Source organism: Hetaerina americana, unplaced genomic scaffold (genome assembly GCF_022747635.1).
Source record: "Hetaerina americana unplaced genomic scaffold, ioHetAmer1.1.p SCAF_6, whole genome shotgun sequence".
NCBI classification, from domain to species: Eukaryota; Metazoa; Arthropoda; class Insecta; order Odonata; family Calopterygidae; genus Hetaerina; species Hetaerina americana.
Genome location: NW_027287205.1, coordinates 42,412,305 through 42,438,041, shown reverse-complemented (window position 1 = coordinate 42,438,041; position 25,737 = coordinate 42,412,305). Strand labels below are relative to the sequence as shown.

Below are 25,737 nucleotides of genomic sequence, written 5' to 3'. Positions count from 1 at the left end.
AGGGAACCATAATTCCATTTCTTTGTTCACCCTTGAATTGCAATCTTAGGCATTTGCCGAATGCCTGGATATATGGATCTTTTAGTAACTTAGGAATCAAAAAAACATTGCATGAAATTTTATTTGTACACAAACCCTGAATACTTTTTCAAATATGTTTTTTTTTTCTGAGACCCTTTTTATGTACATATATTTATATTTTATAACTGATTATCAAAACTGCTTGATGAGTGAAAACATACTGCCTGGACATTTGATTAATATAACATAAAATATCTTTTAAATTTTTTACTGTTTTATAAATTGAATGGAGACGGAGGCTCTTCTCCATTTATTCTAAGAATATTTTCTTTGTTTTTTTAGAAGGCTCTGATTACCTAAATGCTCACAAACATGGACCACATATTTTCAGTATTTTTTTCGTCCTGGGAAATTTTAGTGGTTACCTAATAGAAGTTATAATGGAATATGATGATTTAACATATTTCTCAAATGAACAATGTGCAAAAGTTACTGTATAAGTTCTGCTTTGATTGAATATTGGATATATCTTAATTTCATTCATTGAATGATATATTTATTAATGTATAACCTTGTGATGGAAGATAATGAATAAAATATGAAGGTGGCACATGGTACTGTAGGCTTATATCTACTATATGAATGAATTGTGGGGTAGATATAAAAGAAAAAAAGAAAACAATGGGAAAATAAGATCTAAAGTAAATGAAAATAATTGGGAGTTTAAAGTGGAAGTATATATTGAAAATTATTCAAATCAAATTTAATGAAGTAGTTACATTCATGTGGTTTGCGATCTTATGACAACATTAATGTTTTGCTTAATGTAGGATCTATGTCAATAGTTAAAATTCATCAGTCAACATTTCAGGTAATTGTTCATTTCTAATACCGAACCCTCGCAGCAGTTAGTAGTCACCTGAGGTGATTAAATTTGTGTATTTTTTGGACTTCTTGGAAAGCAGTAAAGTTATGCTTGCAAAGAAACAGTAGGGCTGTACAATTAATGATGTAAATGTGGAGTTGAGTTGAACCATAGAGTATTGCTAACTCACGGTTAAACTTATTTTTAGGCTTTAGAAAATTAATAGTTTGCCATAATATGTAATCATTTGCTCCGTATTATTTAATGTGAATCATTTTATATTTATTTATTTCAGTTTCACACCCAATCAGTTCATTGTTTAAAAAGATATTTACTATTACTTAAACCAGTTGCATGCCCTGAGAAAAGAGTGAATAAGAGAGTATGAGAGACTAAATATTTTGAGTTGCAGATAAGGTGCATTCTCATTTTCCGTGCAACGGAAAGTTCATGACAAGACTTAGGCTGATGTTGAAGACATTGGTTGAGTCTCACTTGTTACTATGTGGGCATACAACTTGGTTGAACATTATCATTTTCATTGGAAACAATAGTTTGCAAGAAACCACTTCGTCCTTATTAGATGTAGGGCACAAAGGATTTCAAAAAATCCTTTATTGCTGATGTCTTCACACAAGGGATATGATAATCTTTATTTTTGAAGATATCTTGAATTCATTAATGGGTATTCACTCAAAAGGTTGACTACATCTCCCATTAGGAATCCTGTCAAGTATTTTGTGGTGACATAGAGGTTCATCATACAAATTAATTGCCATTTAACACATTAACTGATACTCTGCAAGAAAATTTTTCCTAGACAGAAAACATCAATGTTCTATTTCATATTATGACATTAATTGAAGAAACATCATGATTATTCATAAATTACTGCAGTAAACATGAAGTGTTCAATGAACGATTTCTCATTTGTTTATCTCCAGCACTCCTCTTCCAATTCTTTAATGGTTAGCTCAATCGAAGGAGACTGTCTTTAAAGATAAAGATGCTGATAGGCCGTCCTCCACATTTCTTTTGACATTCATGACCACTGTACTCTGCAGGTCTCTGCATTTTGAGAACATCCATTTTAGGAGACCTCGTAGAGTATGAGACATGTCATGACAAAACCTGCATTGAAAATTGTTTGATTGTCCATCCCTTAGAGGACTGTTTGGTCTGTACATGTCCGTGGAGGGCCGTTAGGGACGGAGAGTGTCCGAGAGCGACGGGCACCCAGAGCAGTGGCTGTAGACGGAGCCCCAGTTCCTCCGCAGTCAGCTCCACCCCCATCTCCTGTTGGTTGAGGCAGAGCAGCATGGCCATGTTGCTTTGAGACAAAGAGCTCCTGTAAATGGGAAAGAATGATTAAATAGAGGGAAGGGTGAGTGACATTCATTGTGAATATTTTCTATTGACAGTGGTGTCTATGGTAAGAAAATGAGCATAGATCTGAGGCTTTTGAGATGTGGGTGTGGTGAAGAATTAAGAAAATTAGTTGGACAGAGAAGAAGTTAAATGCTGAGGTTATAAATAGGGTGGGTGACGAGGGGAAGATCTGTATAAAATCTTAAAAAGGCAGATAAAGTGGAAACTGGAGGAAAAATTGAAGGTTGTGAGTGCCATGCTGAAAGCTGTGACGGAAGGGAGAATGATAGGTAAGTGGGGTTGGGGAAGGAAGATAGTAGGGTATTTAGTCTGCACGAAGGCAGATGAAGAACCAAATAATATAGAGCTAGCAAGAGGAAGTTTTCATGATATGCAGGCAATCATAGGTGTTGTGGAGGCATCCAAAAATGTAACTTGGGTAGAATACCTTGAATGAAGTTGTGCCCGAGTGTTAATTGAGAAGTGATGGCTAACATGTTTGTTTTGGGCTGAATTGAGAGGAGGGCAGGAGTGGCAAACATGTACTTTTCTTTAATTCGAAATAAGTTGGGCACCTCTGCTGAATGATGATATTTTATATGCAATAGATGTTTGGAAAATATTTTAATGATAGGTAGGTAGACTGCCTTCTGTGAAAAATTGGATAGATCTGTCCCTGAAAACTGTTGCACATACTGTAGAGAAATTAGCAGATCTGTTTGAAACAAACCAAATATCATTTAACTCCGTAGGAAGATAGTATGACTACCAAAGTAGAGTAAGGTATTCACCATTGTTAATCTCTCTCAACTGATGTATTAAAATTCAGTTTTAGTGGAAATATGACAAGTTCATTTTCTGGAGAATTTAAATTATGTCGTGAACAATCGCCCATATATAGTATACTATTTTGCAATTTACATTGATTCTTTTAATATTTATTGTTTATAAATTTGTTGATCAACATGAGGTTGGTGGACCTTGACTTAAGACTACATCATGATTTACCAGGGTCTTGAAGTGTGAAAGTATCACTCATTACTGTGTGACCACTGTAAAAACTAGCTGATAAAGAGGATAATAGAATGCATAGATATAAACATTAAAGGTGGAGGACTTAAATACAGAAGGGAGAACTGTTCACTTATTTAAGAAATATTTTAGAAGTGGGGAGATAAAGCATTATGGGCATTAAAAGAAGAATTTCATCTGATTAAGAAGATTTTACTCAGAGGATTGAGTTTTTGACTGGCCCTGTATTTAAAGATTTACCTACTTAAAAGACTAATGAAATAATAAATATGGAGTGTAGTATTGAATGGGGAAAAAAATCATTGAGGCAGGTGGATAAGTGTGGATTAGAGACCTCAAGTGGAGGAGGATGGAAAGAAAAACGAAGAAGCTTAGAGCATGGTGGGGAAGGAGAGAAAGCTGTCGGGAGAAATTTAAAGGCAAAAAAATGGCTCCAGGGTATATTGAGTGGCAGTGGATTGTTGAAGACTGTGGTAAAGAGCCAAATGTTGGGCAAGTGAGATATAGGCTGGAAAGAATAGGCGTGTTGGACTGAATGAAATAAGGTGGGCAGAATGTTAATTTGAAGAATAGATTATTGTAATGCAGCTTTTAGAGTATTTATTTAGTGTTATTTTAGGTGGGGCTTAGAATTGTAGCTGAGCTTAGTTATTGCATCTATTAAAAGCCTGCATTGAGAGTTAAAGTACTCATTACAAACAATAAGAGAATTCAACTGCTAGATTCATAAAACAAATATGTAGAGTAAATTTCATTCTGATGTTATAAGTTAGATTACACTAAACATTAAATAGAATTACCAAGATGTAACCTCCCAGGCCAAAGAATTAGGGAGTGTCAATCAATGTTGAATGAGAAGTTTATGTTTGATACAATGCATTGATTGTTACGATTATTGTGAGGAATACACATGTGTGATGGACTAAATGTTTTCTCTTCACTGAAATTAATTCTCATTTTGCCCTCTGGTTTAATATTGTTTTGCATGTACTTCCTGGGTTGGTCTCATTTACCTTGAATGTTTCCCGAAACTGTCTTGACATGCCACAGTATATGGCAAAGTTTATGGGGTAGGAGAGTATAATGAAGAAGTTAGTGAACAGGATGAGCACATTGGCGACTGAGTAGTCTAGGATCTCGCTGACAGTGGAGGAGATGATGTGGAGCAGGGTGACCACGGCCAAAGGGATCTCAACTGCCAAGAATGCAGTCACTACCACAATCAGCATCAGTGTAGTGCAGTTTGAGTCCCGGAGGCGGCGACACTCATTCCGTTTGTTTTCCTGTAAAGAGGAAAGAGTCAGCTGAATGAAACAAGGTATTATCAGGACTCAGTTTTGTTGTTTTAGGGAACTACAGGTATTCAATGATTAACGATCATCAACAGGCAACATCAATAAGATGATAGACAATTATAATTAAATATCTTGTATCATGGAATTTACAATTTCATCCAAGCAGTATAATTTACCCTTGGCACAACTTCACATAATTATTGACTTGTTTCTCAGTTATCACTTAACTCTCTTGGCTATGTTTAAACTGCATTATTCATTTGTATTTTTAATGATATAATTATATAGTCTCTTCTTTAAGATAATCTGTAATCATTAAAACTTTCAAATTTGACAATTTTCAACTAACTTAGCCTTCATTTGATTGATGAGAAACGGCTCATTCATTAGTGTCTGTATCATATGACTGATTGACTATCGTTCTCCATTCTACCTTATCAAATGCTGAATGGGCCTTAATAGTTTTTCTCTCCTGTATTCTGATTTCTTGTCTACATATCTGAATCTTTGCCTTTCTTCTTGAAACTTATCTTATATTTTTCCTTCTGTACAATTCCTCGCACAATTATTTCGCTTAAGGCAAACATAGCACATCAGTTTGATTGTTCTTTGCTATATAATGCCCATTATTGCTTTTTCTCTTTAATTCTTCATCATACTTGTTTTGGCCCTTAAATGATCATGATATTCCATATCAACCTCAATCACCATGATTTAAAGACTTTTCTCTTTTGCTCTTCTATTGATCAAAAACTTTAATCTATGTGTTTCCTCACACCACATGAATGTTTTTCACCTATTATTTCCTTGTTCATAGCTATTTTCTTTAAGAATAGCAGTGGATCATTAATATATGCTAGATGTAGACTCACATTTCAAATTATTTTAAAAATCTCATTACCAATTAAAGAAACTGCAGGAAATTCTGCAGTAGTAGCCTTATGAAATGGCCACAAATGTGAGAATGTCATTGCAATAAAATCAAGCAAATGATTTTTACTCTGTGAAACTCTTGCATTTAGACTACATGAGTGGAAGAACCTTAATAAGGTACATGAACTCTAAGCCCTATAAACAATCTTCCTTCAATAAGAATTTTTCATGATTATCTTAGGATGTGCTTAATCAAGGTGGCTACAACCCATGCAATTGGGATTGATGCACCAATAATTGAAGTATAAGCTCAGTGAATTTAGTTTAAGCCATAATATTAACTTTTTAATAAATAATAAACCTTAACTGTAAAATTCTATTGGTATTGATTGATGTGCTTTGTGACTCAGTGATTCACTGTTTCAAAGGGAAAGTTGAATAAATTTAGTTATGTAAATGAATACATAAAGTTATTTAATTTTTATGTTAAACTATTTTTTAATGTAATTACCTCAAGACTTGGGTACATTTAATCATGTTTGACCCTGGGTTTTATAATTCCTCATTAATAAAAAGCCAATCAGTCATGCCACTCAATGGTTGTCTCCCTTTGAGATCTTCAGCCTCTGTCCCTAGGGTGAGGCATGTGCCGTCTCTCTAAGAGTGAGTAATTGAACGGCTTGACTTTTGGGTTGTTAAAACATTTATTCTATATATATGCGCCTATTTATGTAAAGAGTTTGTTGTCCTTTTTACCTTTAGTACATGGTTTCCAGAGTTCAGTTATTTCTTGTAGCATAATTACTTAAATATGCATGCAATTACTATACTGCAATTCATTAATGAATTAAGTACGGCTCGCTTTTGAATTTTAAATATTGTGTCTGCAAGCGGAAAAGAACCCCAGAAAATGATACTATACAGGAGTAGATATTTGCATAATATATTGACATGAGGACATCCATTGTTACGGTAAACCTGATGCTTCTAATAAGGAAGCAAATGGTATTCAGTTTTTTACCCAGGTGACATATATGCTCCCACCAGGACAACCACCCGTCTAGAACTATTCCTAGGAATTTTGCATGGGGCGCTTGGGGAATTAGTTTTCCACTTGATTCAATTGCAAAAGTGGCCATGTTTTTGTTTTTATTAGCAAAGTAGAGTAGTTGGGACTTTTCCACATTTAAATTCAGCTGATTCCTGCTACACCATGAGTTCAGATGTTGAATGGTTTGTTTAGCATTGTTTGTTAAACTTTGGACTGTAGAGGCAGTGAGTATGATACTGGTATCGTCTGCAAATAGGAGTGGATCATCCCTTTCGCTGGTTCTTATATTCTCAGGTAAGTCATTAATGTAGAGGAGAAACAGGATAGGACCCAGAACTGAACCCTGTGGAACACCTTGGCATACAACTTTACCAGGAGAGATGATTTTTTTTCCATCATTGAGCAAAACCACGTGCTGCTGATGGCCCTGAAGATATGAGACTAACCAGTCATGTGCATTGCCCCTAATGCCATATTGATGCATTTTTTGCAATAGTAAATTGTGATTTACTGAGCCAAATGCATCAGAAAAATCAAAGAATATTCCTACAGATTCTAACTTGCAATCAAGAGCTGTATATCAAGAGCTATATTATCAATTGCCTGATAAGTAGCAGATTTGTGGACCTATTCTGCTGAAAACCATGCTGAAATTTTGACAGAATCTACTCAGATTCAACATATGGGATGAGGCGATTGAGAAACACTCTCAAATATTTTGCTAAACTGATTTAGGAGAGATATTGGGCGATAAGAATTCATTTCGTGGGGGCTACTTTTCTGTTTATAGAGCAGGATAACTTTTGCAACTTTCAAAGGAGGTGGGAATATTCCTTGCAGCAGGGATTCATTTATAATATGTAATAGAGGTGTCCTGATCAGATGAAATGAGCGTTTAAGAACTGGGCTGGGAATCTCATCCAATCCTGAACTAAATTTATTTCGTAGATTCTGAAAAATATTTTTCAATTCTATGTCTGTGCAGGGGTAAAGAAATAAGGATTTGCAAGAGCTGGTAACTGACTGATTTGCAAGAGCTGGTCATATAACCCGTATTCTGTTGTTATTCTTTCTAGCAGTTCGTCTCGCATGTGCAGAAAAGTAATATCTTAATTCGTGAAGCTATTGTGAAATCATGAAAACTATTTGAATTGCTTGGCATACTTATTTTTAGCTTAATGTTTGGTAAAAAATGATTCAACATGACTGGTGTGGAATCACCTCCTGTCACAAACCCTAGCGGTGATTTGCAGGGTACCATTTAGATGTTTGTAGCCCATCAAATTTTAGATACATATGTTTGATGTTTTGTTTGTATTTGTGAGTGGACGTTAAGAAATACTTCAGCCTTATACTCTCAGGAACCAACGTACCTTTGCCTGGCGAAAATCGGCATCCTTAACTCATCCTAGAATTTCTATTGATTCTCGTACATGCCGACGCCTTACTCTCAGCAAGAAATGGAATTAAATGCACTTGGTATGAGGCTACGCGCATTTAAGCATACAGTGATCTACTTTAAGACACGAATGTGTTCATTCTCTTAAAATATTCTTAAATACGTTTAAAAAGTATTTATGAGATTGCCCTAAACGATTATGTATTACTTTACGGGGATCGGGATGTCGCGGTGGCTAACGTACTGGCCTCCCGCCGAAAGGACCCGGTTCTAATCCTGGAGAGGGCAGATATTTTTCAGTAGCATCCAGATCTCTACTTACAGTACTTTGTGGAGAGCACTTTTAAGTGAGTACGACGTCCGTCGGACGTTAAACTGCGGACCCCTTGGCGCCTTTCGTTAAGAGTAGGCTAATGCCTGCGCCGGTTTTCTCTCCACCCTTCCTTTCCCATCCATCCCTAATGGCGGAAATGACCTTAGCTGTTGATCGCCTACCCTAAAACTAATACTGTATTACTTTACTCATTTATTATTAGTATTTGCTTTTTATATTATTCAGGCTGTGTTGCTAAAAAAATCCTTGCTTTAAGCTATTATCATCGCAAGTTATCAACCACGAATTATCGTTGGAAGCATCAACTAAGTCTAATAGAGCCTAGCTGATTGGTATGTAATTCAATTATATAGGCAACTTTGCATCATGTAATTTGAGTTCTGAAATTTATGGCATGAGATTCTCTTCGCTGTATTTTTTTTAAATAGTGGATAAAAATAATTGCTTTTTCAATTGTGTAACTTTAACAGGACGCGAGCCATAATTTGAATGAAATCGGCACCGAGATTTCTGAGACGCTTCCCTGCAAGTGATGTAACATCAAAGGGTTATACAAAAGGGCTTGAGAGGGCGGAGCAGCTCCGGACAACATTTATTCAGCATAGGAGCTATAACGTATGGGGTGGAGGTCGATAAGCCGTAAATCTCTCACGGTTTCGGTACGTCGGGCCTTTCATGCCTGGAGTCAATCATTGAATCAGTTTGCGTGCCGGCCTCCCGTTAGGCTTGCTGTGGGATGGGCTTGGATATCCCCCAAAATGAGAGCATTCGGCGATTTAGTCGGGGCATTGAAACATCCGAGAGGGAAAGACTCATGAGGGCTATATGGTGGTCGCAGGAAACTTTAGGTTGCGCCCTTCAGATAAAAAAGTCTATTTCCTTCCTCAAAAGTGACGTTTCTCGGTGATGGAGATTTGCTCCGTTTAGTTCTGGGACATTGTGCAGCATTTGGAAATCCACGTCTGATTCCTAAATACTTAGGATTGTTTAGCACTTCGTGGTATCTCTATCCCATTAAGTATTATGCTCTTGAAAATGGGATAATGACACAGCTACACCTACACGATACTCCGCCAGTCACCGCAAAGCATGCGGTAGGGGGGTGGGGTAACGGCAATTTGTCGCAAAGTGCTTTTGGGGAAATATTCCTACAATTACATACATAAATGCCTGTCAAAACATGCAATAATATTCGTGTTCGATTAAAGCACACTTGAACAGAAATCACTCTAATTTGTTTTTTAAATTGAAAATGACGGCGTGCTAGGGTTGGATTTTGTTACGATTTTATGTATTATTCGAGGGAAGAACGGGTACTTGGACCTGTCTATGGCGGTGTCTATCCCTTTTATTTTAGTCTGGTTGCTAAATTTATCCATATGATTTGGGGTCATAATGATTCCCTCGTCGACACAAGCAAGATTGAGTTTTCCTTATCGTTCTAAAAGTCTTCTTGTTAGTACTTCCTGCCATCTCGTGAATTAAATGTCTCCAAAACTACGCGTAATGCCTTTGTCATCATATATATTACACGATATTATATCAGTTGCAGCACATAAAGACAATTTGCTATGATTTTTTTTACGATTTCTTAATTTACATATTCTCTCATTGATCCCAAATAGCTGTCAAGTATTCCAAATGTAGCCCAACTAAAGCGGAGTAACGCCTACAACGCCGATTTTTCAGCATGGGTCACGCTCGTAAAATTAATTTTCAGGCAGTCTTGTGGATTGCGATATAACATAATAATGTGGTCACTCAGTCATCTGCTTACTATCGAAGTTCATCCCTCAGGTGTTAAGGTGCAAATTTCCAAATGGTGTACGACGTCGTACGAGAACTGCAGGAATATTTGTTCTGAATAATACTTTATTAAGTGAGCCGTGCGTGCAAATCATAACTAGCCGAATAAAAATCGCTGGATATTTTAAGAATCCTTGACTTTCCTTTAATATGTCATTTTATTTTTGCATATATAAGTTTATCACAAAACAATGACAGGGAAAACCTCATTAAAGGAATTTCTAAATGCTAAAAAGTAGAACCCAAATGTTTTTAAAGGGGAGTTGTAAGGGTGTATGTTTAACACAAAAGTACTCAATTCAGTATTTGATAAAATTGTGGCATTTTATCGTTAGTAAAGCAAATAGACAGTGCATATATTAGTTGTTATCCGTACGAAATCTCGAAATATATATACACCAGTAATTCCTCTGTGGAGTTGAAAAGATAGTACGTAGTGATTATTTTACCCAATAGTCCGAACAATATGATAAAATATGAACCGACGACATAAGCGCTTTGCGAATAAGTACTTACTTCAAGTTCATAGTTAACGGAGGAGTTAAAATGAAAATATCTCTGTATTATTAACGATATTCTTTATTAGGTGCGCTGAAACCCCAGTCACCAATTTCAGACAGTTGATTTTTTTTCTTAATTGGTTGCCTTTGAAGGTTAAAAGCCAATCACAGTTTTTATCGCTGTTATTTTTTCTGAAAAAAGTTAAGGTAAACGCTTTTCTCGTTTGATATAGATGTTTCTGTACATAATTGGATGCGTGGGGGCGGCAGTTCAAAGAAGGTCGAGCGTCCTGTGAAAACGAACACAAGAAGCCTTGACCACAGATCACTAGCGATTTTGCAGTGGGCAAAAGGGACCCTCGCAGAAGCGTTCATGGTGGTCATGAAGCGATTCCATCGACGTTGTGAAACATGCGTTAATCTATAGGAAGATTATGTTGAGAAATAATGGGAGATTCTATTTTTTGGTGTTTGTAGATAGAGAAAAATCAGGTGACCTTAGCACTTGAAGAAGCCTCGCACATTATAAAGTTCACACTGTCAACGCCCTAACGATGACAATGTCATCGCGGGAGATCCATTGAGTATACATATATAATTCTAGCCTATAAATTCATTCAATTTAGTCTCATTTATTTATGCTTTCCATTTTGTCAATTATGCTTCATTAGTGACCTCTGTTATTGCCATTACAAATTATATCATCAACTTCATTTGCTTAAATATAGAGTGGTAGAAAAAAGGCATTATCAAGGTCACGAAATCTTGCGAGCCAGCTGTTACTGGTCTTAACGTTAACTCCTCTCCTTACACCAATTTTAAAAGCACCAGTTTAGTGGCACCATACTGAAGAATACCTTCAGTATGATGCCAATTGAGGCATTTTTTTTGTCATCGTGCAACTTCGAAACATTCAAGCGAAACGCTATTCTCGCCATTAAATCTTTATAGACTTTTTACTTCAAACCGTTTATCAAAACTTTTTCCACGCCCTCTTCATTATTTTATTCTCAAGCTTTCAAAAAACCCATTAATATGTAGCTGCCCATCTCAAACAATTATTTTCAGATTTATCCGTCAGCTTTTTTTTCTATCACTCGAATTCCGCCATTTAAGCTGTGAAATACTTTAATTTTTCCGGGACGTTAACATTTTAAAAACTGTTGTAAGTGAAGTTGCACATGGAAAAAAATTCGGCCTGCGCTCAATGAGCCATCCTTGGAAACTTACGTTTACACTCTGTTTGACTGCAATTTCGTGTTTAAGGGTATGTTGAAACTGATGGTTGATATTTGAAGAGGACTTGCGATCATTGGGGAATTCAATCGCATTTTCCACGTGAGTAAGAGAGAAAAATAACACGCAGGCAGGTGGATGAAACACTGGTGGTCATACGAGGTGTGTTCAATAAATAACGGGAATATAAGTTATAAGGTAATAATTTTATTTTTTGATATCAATAGTATCCCCTTCGAAATCGTCCCAATTATAAATCATACCACTGACGCCTGAGCTTTTGCCAATCCTTGAAACATTTATCGAAATGGAACTTTGTCATAACTTAAAGTTCTCTCAGCAATGCGTTTTGAATGTCATCTATGCTTTTAAAACGTTTTACCCTTCTCTTTATTTTTAGGAATAGAAAGAAATCACACGGGGCCTTGTGAGTATGAAGGCTGGGACATCATTACAGTGCTGCTTTTGGCCAAAAATTTTCGGAAAAGCAGTGAAGTGCTAGCAGGTGCATTTTCGAGGTGCAAAAGCCATCAATTGTTTCGCCACAAATACGGGCGTTTTTTTTTGTTTTACTTTACGCTAATGGCGTTGAACTTGTAAGTAGTACTCTTTATTGATAGTATGACCTTGTGGCAAGAACTCATGGTACACTATGCCGTGCACTTTTCACTAAGCGAAATTACCAAATTTCTTTTACTTTTTCAACACACCTCGTATTTGAAGATCTGGAAGGGTTGCAGCAAGAGATTTTCTAATGTTAGTACAAAGTATTAGGACATATTTTTTAAGCGGTGGGTGCTGGAAAGTTATAATTAATCTTTTTTAGATAATTCTATTCTGCTCTGATATTCTTATTCTGCTCTGTGGCATCCAAATGATTTCCTCATACGGTTAATGTATTTTCCATAGAATGATTAAAATAAAGTTGGGGCCATATAGCAATATTTGGTAAGATGGTGTTGCCCTTTGAATTAATAAAATTAAATATTCATAGAAATCATTCGTTAGAGTTAATTTACATTGTACATATTTAACAATTCGTGACACTATCCCTAAGAGACCTCATCCTCGCGAATGATTTGGACTTGGGAGTAGTTGGTTCTCAAATTTATTAACCTGTCTTCACAATTGAATGGATAGTTGCCTCATGTCAATTCGTGTGGTTGACTGCGTATGTGTTGCATGTATTTTTGTTAATGTCCTTGTTATATTTGTTATCCTCTTAAACTTTATTTTCCTTAAAATTCTATCTATTTTGAATGACTCTCTACGAAGGCACTTTAGCTGCACCATTCAAATTATTATGCTGGAGGTTTCTTTCCTGACTCAAACTTTGCGGAAGGACATAATCTTTCAAATGTTCTTAGAAATTCTGGGCCATGTAGGTCCATTAGACCTAATAAAATTTAGTTTTCAACATTCAAATATGTCCTTCGTTTGGAATGTTTCTCACTATCCCAAAATATTAAGATGCCTTCACACTCCTTTAAATATTCTCTATCCGACTATATCTGATCTGGCTTCAAATATAGCACTCGTTTGAAATGGGCCATTGATAAATATTTAATTGCATATGAGACAAGCTAGAACTCATGGACTGAGAATTTGGCCTTTTTCGCCTTGTTCACCGATAAATTTTATGCATTTAGACTTTATAGTTGTTAGCATAAGATCATTGCTTGATCTTATAATGTCCGTAGAAAAACACATTCGAAGAAATTTATATTTTGTAGTGTTAAGATCGGGGAAAACTATAATTCGAACCGGAGGCGTCATTATTTGAGAAGAGTAGGGGAGGGCAGGAGTACTCGTATTCCCCACCTTTCCATCAAACTAAGATGTAAGAATAAAAAAATGCGGACCTTCGCCATGCTAACAGGGAGCAAATTTACGTCAATTATGTTGATAATTAAAAACTGGAAATATACGGAAAATAGCTCATTTCGGCTTTCGAGGGCATAGAGAGGTGGTACGCCGGGCGATTACCCTACAACGTCTTTTCTAAGGACTCTAGACACCCTGAGACAAAAAATGAAATTCTACCCATTATTCGAAGTAATCAAGTCATTCACTCAAGGTACGTGTATTCTATCAGCGGTATGTTTAAGGACGATCTGTAATGCCTATTCACTTCTACGAATGAAGAGAACTTCCTATTTTCCCTAAATTATTTCTTTCTTCAGTTCTTCGTAACTTCTGTCCACATTCATTCCGTTAATAAAGTCTAATTTATTCTTTACTCTACCCCGCTTACCCAACATTCTGCCCACTATCACTACCTTAAACATCTCATTATCTCTGAATGTTTCAATTTCATTTCCTTCAATATTTCAATGCCGACTATAATAATAAAAATCTGTTTCAAAAAAGAAATTGACAATTTTGCAAGGCACAGTACCTATCTAAATATGATAACACTTAGCGGTATACTTTTCCGTGACCCGCTGCCGAAAAGACAATCTTTTTACATTTTCAATTCTCATGTAAAAAAATCAGAACGTTGTGAAAAAGCGTCCATTTTTATGCTTCATCGACCTAATCTTATGAAATCATATCCCATTATGAAAATGTCACCTGAAAGGATGGACGTAACTGATTATCAGTGGTGATTCATATCTTCAGTCTTAACGGCAAAGGGCGAAGTAATAAAAAAGTGGTGGATCATGTGATATCAAGCAAGATGATCCTTGCCCTGCCAACGGTGAAGCCAGATGGACGCGGAAGTGGAGGTTGTGGGTGGGGAGGTACGAGTGGGAGTGAGGAAGCGGTGGAAGGAAGAGGAAACGGTGGTTCATGGGATTGCTTTAGAGCCCATTGCTGTGATTGGTTGTTTTCAAACATTGTTATGCGATGCTTGAAAACAACCAATTACAGCAAGCGACTCACATAGTCGATTGTGGATGCTCGGCGATTGGACGACAGGGTTCTCTAAGAAGTCTTGGCGCGAAAGGGGAACGTGAAAGAAGTGTAATCAGTTCAGATTCGGTCGCTGTTTATGTCTCGTCAATTCGTTGTCTCTCTATGAATATTATTTTGCGTTACTTCATTCCAAAGCTTTAGTATCAAACAACTGAAGTTCATATCCTCCGGGTAATATAAGTTTGTTCTTGAACTTGAAATGGTTCAGCGGAAGAAATTTGTTAGCAGTCAGCCATGACAGTCTCCAATGCTGTGGAGGAGGGCTGATATTTAGAGCTGGTGGTTGGATCATAAGAATACTATATTAAGAAAAAACTGATGGGACTCTTGTAGACCAATTTCCCACTCAAGTATTTTTCAAATCTACTACGGATTATTTTACATATACGTGTATGTGGCAGTTTTTCGATTATCGTCTAATCCCTTGTGACGTGGCGGTGAATCGAAAGGAGTAGCGCCGAGCATCAAGAAAAATACTATAGTCTTTCTGTGGAACGGATATAACATCGATAGAGGATCTTCAGTGGTCGGCGGCGGTTTCATTCTTGAATTAACGCAGGTAACTTTACATTATGCCAACCACTTTTCTCCATAAATGACTTTTGTGACAAGTGACATAGCATAACTAGATAATTATACATGTAATAGCGTTTAAGGTCGCCATATTGGTAAATGATTTAATCTGGTACAGGACTAAACATTATAAGATTGTTAAAATCTTCATGTTTTTTGTTTTTATTATTTTGTATAATGAATTTAGATAGAGAAATTTGTATTTTCAATTGAATAGGTAGCATTGGTAATTTTCGCAGGGATTTCATCTAACTGTTTTATCATCCTGAAATATTAAGTTAACATGAATTTGTTGTTAGCCATGTCATCTTTACATAATTGGTAGTAGATATGTGTGCATGTTTTACGGTTTTGTATGGATTGGTATGCAATCGTTGTAATTAGCGGGGCTCACTGAAAGTTTAAAAAAATCAGAAATCGTTTTAACGTAGCAATATTTTCGGACAAACAAGAGGAATTTCTTGGGATACGTATATTTGGATACATGCGGGATACGTATATTTCTTGGGATACGTAAACGGGTATTATAGACCGTAGAAGTCTATAGCTGACAGGTTGATGCCATGATATCTGTGATTAACGAATTGAGAATTGAATTATATTCTATAAATTTGGCGACACTTCGCATCTGAGGCTGAGGTGTTTATTTACATAATTTCCTTAATTATAAAATATCAAATGGTAAAATTTTGTTCAACGGGAAGGTTTTGAGACAAGGGGAGAACTGGACCGATGGTATCCCGTTAAAATTCGGAACGCATGGGCAGAGGAAACTTACCCGCGCATCGGCAAGCTCAAGCAGTAACATGAAACGTGTTAAGGTTGACCTCCGTTCTCGAAATTTTCTGCCCAGGTTTTCCTGGAAGCCCGCGGTAAGACACCGTGGTCGGATTCTGTTAACAACTGAAGGTTCGTACATCGACAGAAGCGATTCCATTTTTTTTCTAATTGGTAAACGAATTCTACGAAATGGCTTTCGTAGAATTACATAATGCTATGATAACGACTAATTTTATGCTCCGGAATTATTTCTTTTCTGATAATATTGACAACTTTATCATGGATCAATATATATTACTTATTTTGTTTTCCATCGTATCAATCTTGAGGTACTGAAGTCCTCATGTGGTAGTTCAGTTAACGGCTGTTCAACTCGATTTGTTTTCCCTAAAGTACGAGATTTTGTATTTTTGACAAGAATTGTATAAGACTTGACGAGACTTGAGACTCTATACAAGACTTGTATTGAGTCTCATTCGTCTTTTAAATATTTTGTTTCTAATTTTAACCTTGTGTGATTTGTAATTAAAAACATAATTCTTATGTCTATAAATTCTAGCACATTTGTCAACCTATTCTTTTTGTGCGTGCTGATGTTTTCGACTTGAAATGTGCATTATTTTGAAGTTATTGTCTTGAAAGTTTGAAATATGACGAAGATGCATTCATCTCATGGACGAAAAGTCCTAGATAGATAAAATCATTAAGGGAAACAGGTATTTCTGTCCACATTTCTAGTTCATGAAAACCCAACGCGCTTTTCAGCATTTAGGTGTCATCATCCGGTTTTCCATTTTATGCTTATGTTGAAGGGCGAGTGGAAGATGAGAGAAGGAAATGGGGGGCAGGAAGTTTGTAGTGTTGGTGGCACTGAAGGAATATGGCGAATGTGGTGGCTATCTTACTCTCAGAAGTTTTTTAAATGTGGGCTACGAAGGTTTGTCTAAGGAAGCAGGAAAGCCACCGAAATGTCCATTGACTGCCCAAACGAGCAAGTATAAACCATCCCAGTGATTGAAGTCTCACCTTTACTGGTAATTATACATTAGAAACGCATGACATTGAAAAAAAACATGGCTGAAGTGGAAGTGTGGTTTGCGAGAAGGAGAAAGTTAAAACTAGGAATATAATATGAAATCTTAACCTAACAAGAAAGGAAAGCCGATAGGGAACGGCTTTTCACTAACAAGCTCAAATAAGAACGTCAGTATCGGCACTAACTGTCCACCGGCGCACTCGTATTTTCCAGGTCGGCGTCCACCGGCACAATTTGTCAAGGTGTGCAGTAAATCGTTTGATGTTTGCGGAGCGTGTTCGAGATGTGACGGCGATGGCAGTGTCATCGGCGTACATGTAAAGGGAAGTGTGAGGTGTAGATGGCAGATAGTTGACGTTCACGTTGAATAACAGAGGACTGGTAAGAGAGCCCTGCGGCACGCCCGCCTCGGCTCTCTTTACAGAAGAGAGGGAATCACCCAACGACACGCGGAACGTACGATCGGAGAAGTAATTTCGGACGAGAAGGAGAGGGGGCAATCGAGCATATGCATTATGTATATGAGGCTGAAGTTTGAGGATGCTAATTAGTTTACATCATTGTGAAAGAGAGGGCTAGAATGGATGGGTATTATTCGAGCTCAGTGCAGTATTGGAGTTCAATTTTTATTCATACGTTGGGTGATCTCTCACATGTTCAAAGTCAAATGTCTTGCCACGCAGTATTTGGGATTATGATTGAGAAGGTGCATACTTCCTGCATTCAGTTATTCTGATTTCGAAACTCATACCAGTTTGCCCGTCGCACTCAGCACCGCAACTGTCTCATTACACTTGGTGAACCCTAGACTTTTTTGTTTCGTCTTATTAGTCTTATTGAGGATTTTTTCCATTTAAATAATTATTTGTCACTTTACATTTACCCCTGGATCGTGATAGAACGATTTTGTATGAATTTTATTCACGAATGGTTATTCTTAACGTATCCATGCGCGCCATTCTACTCTTTACAGAAGGGTGTGATATTCCGTCGACAACTAACTTTTAAGGTTTCCTAATTAGTATGTTCTAAACCAGGAAAACCATACAAGTTCGCTGATGTAATATATTGGATGGGGTTCACTTCATTGTCTTTGATGAGTGGAATATTTAGCACTTCGAATCATGTAAAGGTGCTTTATTAGGAGGCGAGTCGAATGGTATCACTTGATCTCTATTCGTGGGTTTCATTTAGATGAAAACTCTGTGTTTATGCGGGCTATATAAATCTATAGATTTAGACATTTTAGGTGCCGTACATAATTAGTTTCCCATATATAAATACGATACGCTCATATGGTGGATTTAAAAAATGTTTGCCAATGACTTTTTGTCCGACTCGATAAACTATAGTCATCGCACCTAAAACATTTACACGTAATATTGAAAAGTTTATTTTTGGAAGTGATCAGTTTATGTTCAAATGATATCATAGCGCAGTTAGCTAATAAATACGTTGACAATGACCTCATCGCTAGCCCTTCTTTTTGAAAGTGGTGTCTCGTTTATTAAAATAGTTATATGGTACAATTTTCCATTATTCTTCATAACTTAACAGTTTTCACTATACTATAACCTGAAACTTACAAAAACTCCTTTTCGATATATAACCGTCTATTGGAAGTAGGCAGGAGATCCATGAAATCAGATTTTTGGATGATCACGCTTTAATTAGCTATTCAGCCAAGGTGTTACAAATATTGCGGAGCATAATAGAAATCCAGTGTGATAGATTTGGGATGAGAATTAATGTAAAAAAACAAAGGGGATGCGGTATTAGAGAAAAAGAAAGCTGTGTTAAATATTAAAATATGAGTTCAGAAATTAGAGCAGGTGGAATAGTTTACCTGTCTTGAAAGTGTTTTGGACTAAGATGGTCAACGTAGTTGGGGTATAAGAAGAATTGCGTTAGGCAAAGAAAGGACGCTAAGTAAGGATATAAGAAAATATAATCAAAACTCAAACATGAAGGGTGGTTTTGCACGGCACGGAATCTTGGCCATTGAAGCCAGATGATAGGCGTAGCAAATGGCAAAGCTTTTGGAATATGGGTGGGGAGAAGGTTGGAAAAAGTAAAATGGGCGGAAAGGAAAAAAAAACGAAGAGATGCTAGGTTTGGTGGAGGAGGAGAAAGAGTTCTTGGGAGAAATCCAGAGGAGATGGAAACGGTGGGTGCAGATCATTTTGAATGGTGATAGGATGCTGAAGACTGCGATTGAGGGGAGGACGTTAGACAAGGAAGTTAACCTGAGAAAAAAGTGGAGAGGAATTTCAGACGTAATGAAGGGATGTAGAATGTATGCGGAGTTGAAGAACAGTTTATTAGTGTGTTGGAAGTCAGGTTATGTCTTGGGCGAGGCTAAGAAATGTGCGGTTGCAAAATTTGTGCTATTCGAAAATCTAAGTTAAACGGTAGACTTGCAGATAATAATAAACGGTGGACTACCAAATAATATTTTCTTCCTCTTATAGGACTGAAGTATACAGATTTTTTGTTCGAGAAAATGAATATGACATTCGCCGGGATGATCATTGGTTTCAGGCGGTCAGTCATACATTACAATGTTTTTTGTTTTATTTGGGTAAGAATTATGCGTAATGGCGGTGAGCGAGTTTATTTGAACAAGATGATTATTTTCCCTCCATGAATACTACTAATTATCTAGGATATTCGAGGGTAGGATAAGTTTGTTAAAATGAAACTTTTTCAATGGCTGACCTAATATCATTTGCCTACAGTAGCCATACTTTTGTCAGTCGTAGTCACTATTAATTTGAATCCATTGAACTGGTTTATTGAATCTGTAATGATTTGCATAGCCTCACTATTATTTGTATGATTATTGTGCGCATAGCTAGGATTGTTCAAAAAATACTTTTTTGGGTATTAGCACATTATTGCTAAGCATTGATTTAAGACCCTTATACTAGAATTGAGTACGATAACGCTTTCACTTCACAATCAATCACCAGGCGTTCTTGGAAGGTTAAAAATCGTGATAATCACTGGGGTGTGGACATATCTTTGAAATTGTTTCGTATTGTCGTGAACTTAAAAACACTTGTGCAAAATCTCCTTCAGCCCTATTTTTTTCATAACTTATCTCAAACCTTCTACCTCACTTCCTCCGGTTATAATGTGTTTTTTCCTAACTTTTTCTTGCTTGCCACAAATGTTTCCTTCCGTCAATGTCTCTTCGTCGAACCATCCCGTATAACGCTAATGCTCCTTATGTTAGTCTTCACTTATCATTTCTTAGGTAATCAGTTCCCATTACTTCTTTTGATTTTACTGTTACGCTTATAAAATCTATACCACACATGTTTTATGTGAAATAAAATAGCCTTTTCTATCTATCCTCATACTATACCACACTATCAATTTTCTGTCAAAGCACTGCTCATATGAATGGACTGCGTCGAGTTCATGGCCTGGTGTGTTCAATTTTACGTTAACACCTCTGAGAATTTCATGAACTTCACTTTCTTATGATTTATTTTCTCCCATATAATGTAATGTTCAAATAATGATCGTAATCTAGTAAAAACTAGAACATACTATTGGCAAAGCAATCTGACGCAAGGAGAATTTGAATCTTTGCGTTTCAGGCATCCATCTGTGTACGCCGTGCAGATTTTACTAGTTCTTGCCATTCAATTTTTGGTAGCCTTGATTTAAAAAATATTAAAGGCATTCAATGAAAAAATAGGAGACTAAGTAAAGAATATAGATAGTTTAAAAGAACTGGATTTTCGTTAGTTAAACTTTATTAAGTGGCAGCCCTCAATTTGTTTCATGATTGCCGCATGGAAAGCCTCCCTGTGTAAGTAGACGCTCAGTCAAGCGCGAGCTTGGAAATATGCTGCGACCAGAGAGTTTGGCTTGCAACCTGTTAGTGCTCGCTAAGGGGATTAGTTTGTAACATTTAGATCGATTAAAACGAGGTGCTTAGATGTGGTGATAACCAAATCATGCCGGAATATTCGGTCTCTAACCGCGGTAAACCCAGTGATACCTTTATCAATTCAATTGGGATTTATGTGACTGCTGTGTTGTGGGAACGTCAGTCGTGGGAAAGAGGAGGTTATGGTCATACATCGCTGTCTTTGAACCCGCGGGGTTCTTTCAACCAAAAGCGTGTTCAACTGCAAAAAAATTATTCGCTCAGCGTACGTTCCTTTCACAAAGGCTGGAGAGAGAAGCTTTTACATCTAATACTCGTCGTATCGAGGCAAAGTATGGGGATAGAATTTCATTCCTCCATTCCAGCGAGGACAATGCGTTAAAAATTTTTTTTTGACAAATGGTGGGCGCATTTCATTGTAATTATGATCCTTTGTCATTATAAAAATGAGAGCCAAAACATTTTAAACGTTCATTCCTTTTGAACTTCCTTTCGCAACGATCGAATTATGAAAATAGGGAAATTATCAAAACGACACTATTTGATACAGTCCACAGCTCGCATTTGCGCATAAAATTTTATTGAGCAGCTATAAATAAAAACCCTAATTACCCAGTGAGTTGCTTTTGTGTAATTTTACTTGCATTGATTTTTGCTGTCAAACGCATTGATCTTTTAGTATCCCAGAATTGTTTATTTTTGAACTTCTGAAACATTTTTAGAGAGCCCTTGTTTTAGCTTTCGAAAACGTTGCTCATAAAATCTATTGAGAACAACTTATCGCAGGAAGTAGGTATAAGAGAGATTTAATTTACAATTTCGCCTTACTGAAGAAGAACTGTATGGTGAAGAACTTAGGTCAGGAAGCTTAGACATAGAAAGAGAACATGACGTAGAGGAAGATAGCTTAGGTCCAGGGATACTCGAAAATGAGATAGAAAGGGCCTTAAGGGAGATGATATCAAAGAAGGCCGTGGGGGTAGACAACATTCCTGCGGAACTGCTAAAAGGCTCAGGAAAATGTGGTGGGAAGAGTCTTTATGGGCTGATTCACAGCATCTATTAGGAAGGATTCTAGCCAGAAGACTGTGTAAGCTCCTATTTCCAAAAGAGTAAAGGCTACACTATGTGAGGAGTACAGAACAATAAATTTGACTCCCATGCAGCTAAAGTGGATCTCAGGATCATCAACAAAAGTATGGAGAGCGAGGAAAATGATTCATAAGGGGATGGTTAGTTTGGATTTAGGAAAGGGAGAGGCATGTGCGATGCCATTGCAGTAGTGGGATCACTAATCGAGAGGAATATAGAATATAATCAGGACGTATTTGCCTGTTTCGTAGATTTCGAAAAGGCGTTTGATTGAGTAAATTTGGAAAAACTAATGACTATACTGCAGAAAATAGAATAGATTGGAGGGAAAGGAGGCTAATCCGCAACCTGTACATGTCTCAGACTGCTCAAGTGCGTGTGGGGAACGGGGAGTCCGGATGGGTAGTATTAGGAAGAGGTGTAAGGCAGGGTTGTACGTTATCACCTATGCTATTCAACGTATATGGTGAGGAAATGATAAAAGAAGCATGGGAAGAACTGGAGGTAGGAATGAAAGTGGGCGGGGAATTCTTAAAATCAGTTAGGTTCGCTAATGACCAAGCTTTAGTTTGTCAGTTAGCCAAAGGGTTGCAAGCATTGCTGACTGAATTGGGAATTCAGTGTGATAGATATGGGATGAGAATAAATATTAATAAAAAAATTTATACGATTTTCCAGAAAGAAAAAGGTTCATTCAGAAATATGGTCAGGCAGCATTCATGGGTTTGTATTGTATTTGGGTAAGGATTTTGAGTATTGATAGGATCTAAAGCTGCTAATCAGTTTTTAGAATTATCTTAAATTATTGCGTAATACGAATTATCATTTATTTAAAAGCAGCTGACGCAATATTTGGACAATATTAGGAAAATTGATCACCAAAATGTAACAATTAATCGAGTAGAACAAAATAAAATTTGATTTAGAGAGAATATCTGTGACATTTGCAATTAAAATATTTCTGATAGTATCATGTTAAGATCTATGATATATTCATGCAAAATGATTTTTATATTAAAAAATAAAGTTATTCAAATCCTTTTACACATTTCTAATTTCTTTTCTATTCAGTTGCAAGAGGTAACGTCTCCACCTTTATCATATTTATTGATTATACTTTTAAAACGAAGAATTAGATCTTTCAGTATTGCAACGCGATGTCCGGCTACCGGTGGACACCAGTTTGACCTCACTGGGATGGCTATTTGTAATTGGAAATGAATATAAATGAGAAGGAAATTCCTGATCACGCGCAATGAAAAACATTGCATACTATTACACGCATGGCAATCATACCAAATCCCCATTAACTACGGCGAGATTTTCAGTTATACTCAGTCTACCCTTCACGAGGAAAATAGTGAAAAAAACTTATGTAAAATAAGCCATATTAAGGGTTTTAATACCAGTTACATATTTCATACTATTATTAGTTGAAAACATCTAGGAGTATTAACTTAAGTCACTGCAGTTTATTCGAGTAATTTTAGTGAGTTCCATTTTACTTTCTACTTACTAATTATATCTTGTCAAAAACTCTTAGTATCCTCTGTTTCATTCCTACCCGAACAATGTATTTCTGATGAAGTTTTGGCGAGAATTATTGACGCAGAAATTTCGTGCTCGAAAGCCCATAATGTTCTCTTGATTGAAAACTATGCTTCATCGATGATTTCGTGGACTTCAGAGCGGGTCTCATTTATCGGATTGAGCGCCTTTTTTCCCGGGGCAATCACTAAAAATTTCCATTTTCACGGGATATCCTTCAAATTCTCCTTCTTCGTGGTTTAGCTTTGTCGTTATCTATTCATTTGAAAATAAATATCATTTTTTACCAAAAAGCATACTCTACCAAAACCGTCTAATTTTTTATCTTCTTCTCCTTCCTTGCATTCTAATTGTTGCCATTGGGCATATTTGTTGGCATGCTTTCAATGAAGAGCGATGATTCATTTAGGGTCTTTTAATCATCTTTTAAAGTTAGGGCTCAATACATCAGTGTTTTAGGCCTCAATGCCCTTCAATTTCTCCTTTGTATTGTTTCGACTCCATAACATCGCACTTGGTTGGAATGGAATGTAGTACTCTGTCCCATTGCACATGATATTTAACTCTTTTCATTTTTATCTAACGTAATTCAGTTCTTGTATTCCTGCAAAAGCCTGTTCATATTCCTGTTATTAAGTACATACATGTATGATACGTTTTTCTTTGATCACACTTTCGGTAATGGCTTTTATTTTTACAAAAAATACTTTACGGTCGTTGACCCCTTCATTTATTTTCATGCTTGTCTCATTTTATCTGGCTTTTAGTTAAAAAAACATCAGGGATAGTGCTTTTTCTCCGCGGTGGTTTTGATTTTCGTTGCTACGAATGGTTGGCGAATATTCTAGAAGAGCGGTACTAGGGTCACGGTTCGTAGCCTTCGAAATGTAAAATGTCGCCACATTACCTTCGAAATAGGGTTCCAATAATCCACGCCATGTTAATACGGCCACAAACTATAATTATACTATTTTTGTTTCCAGCAGAAATTTTTTTGATATATTTGGGTGTCGGACTCGGCCAGGACACTTATATTGGAGTGGGAGGCTTGTAAAACTAGCCTTTCTGTCAGTAATACTTGGCGTGAAACAACGCTTTCTACGCCATTGCCGCTAAACCTGACGGTGAATAAAAAAATTATGTTGTTCTCCTATCTTTTTTGTTAGGTTTCTCTTCTCGGAATATGTTTCAGCATTTCGAAAAAAATTCTGGATATAATTACTGCTGCTAGTCACCTTTTTGCTGCTATGGCTATATATTGTTTGCTTTGGGAAATGTATTTTACTTTTCATCTCAACTATTTATGGTAGTAAATCGTTCTGTGGTAATGCTTATTCAATCTTATACCCTATGCTTATTCGAAGGGAAATTGTAGGTGTAAAAATCATGCAAACTTGCAATATGTTAATTGTTGATCCTTAGCTACAATGCACGTACACATTATGATTCCACCACTAAATGAATGTGCGCATAACTAATCCTTATAAAAATTGCTTTGAAATGCTACGTGCCATTCTCATTATTTTAAATGTACTTAAAGGTACTTAGGTCTTTCCATTTATGTAGTTCCAGGTAAGAAGTGATTTAATTCATTTCTGACGTAAAGATGATGCTTAAGGAATTTTCTCGAATTATAGCAAGGCTAGAATCATCTGGGCTGTTGAAGAAAGATGCTTTCTGGTCTTGCTGCGAAATTATTCTGGGATTGCGTGAAAGAAACCAGAAAGCTTCCTTATTCAAAATTCTTTAACTTTTTAAGACTCACGTACAGGCATATGGCCTCAGAAGAAGAGAACTTCCCATGGATGAGGGAAAAGGAATACCACCCAGCTGTTCTGATTCCCGCGAACGATTCCGGGACCTTTTGCATAGTTTTTCCAAGAGTATGTCGACGAATAGGCTTGAAAGCGTTTTTCATGGAGCGTATCAAAGCTGGAAAATATAAGTTCAGATCCATTCTGGTGCTAATGGTTTGCAATGCAATCCTGACACTGATTGAACATCATCTCAAGTTAAGCGTTGCCAAACCAATAATCAATTACCAGCAGCAATTCCGATTTATTACTTCAGGCGAAATTTGACCGTATCTCCGCGTACACAAAGTT

The 25,737-nt window shown here is 36.7% G+C and overlaps 1 protein-coding gene across 1 annotated transcript in view; it reads right to left on the bottom strand.

Annotated features, from left to right (window-relative positions):
* Positions 1–809: 809 nt before the first annotated feature.
* SPR (Sex peptide receptor) overlaps positions 810–25,737 on the bottom strand; it is a gene marked incomplete at its 5' end in the record, with an annotated part of 91,922 nt that continues 66,994 nt past the window's right edge. The window contains 2 exons of the mRNA XM_071594023.1: positions 810–2,234; positions 4,300–4,569. Of these exons, the coding sequence (XP_071450124.1) occupies positions 2,049–2,234; positions 4,300–4,569 (456 nt within the window). The remainder of the gene's footprint in view (positions 2,235–4,299; positions 4,570–25,737) is intronic.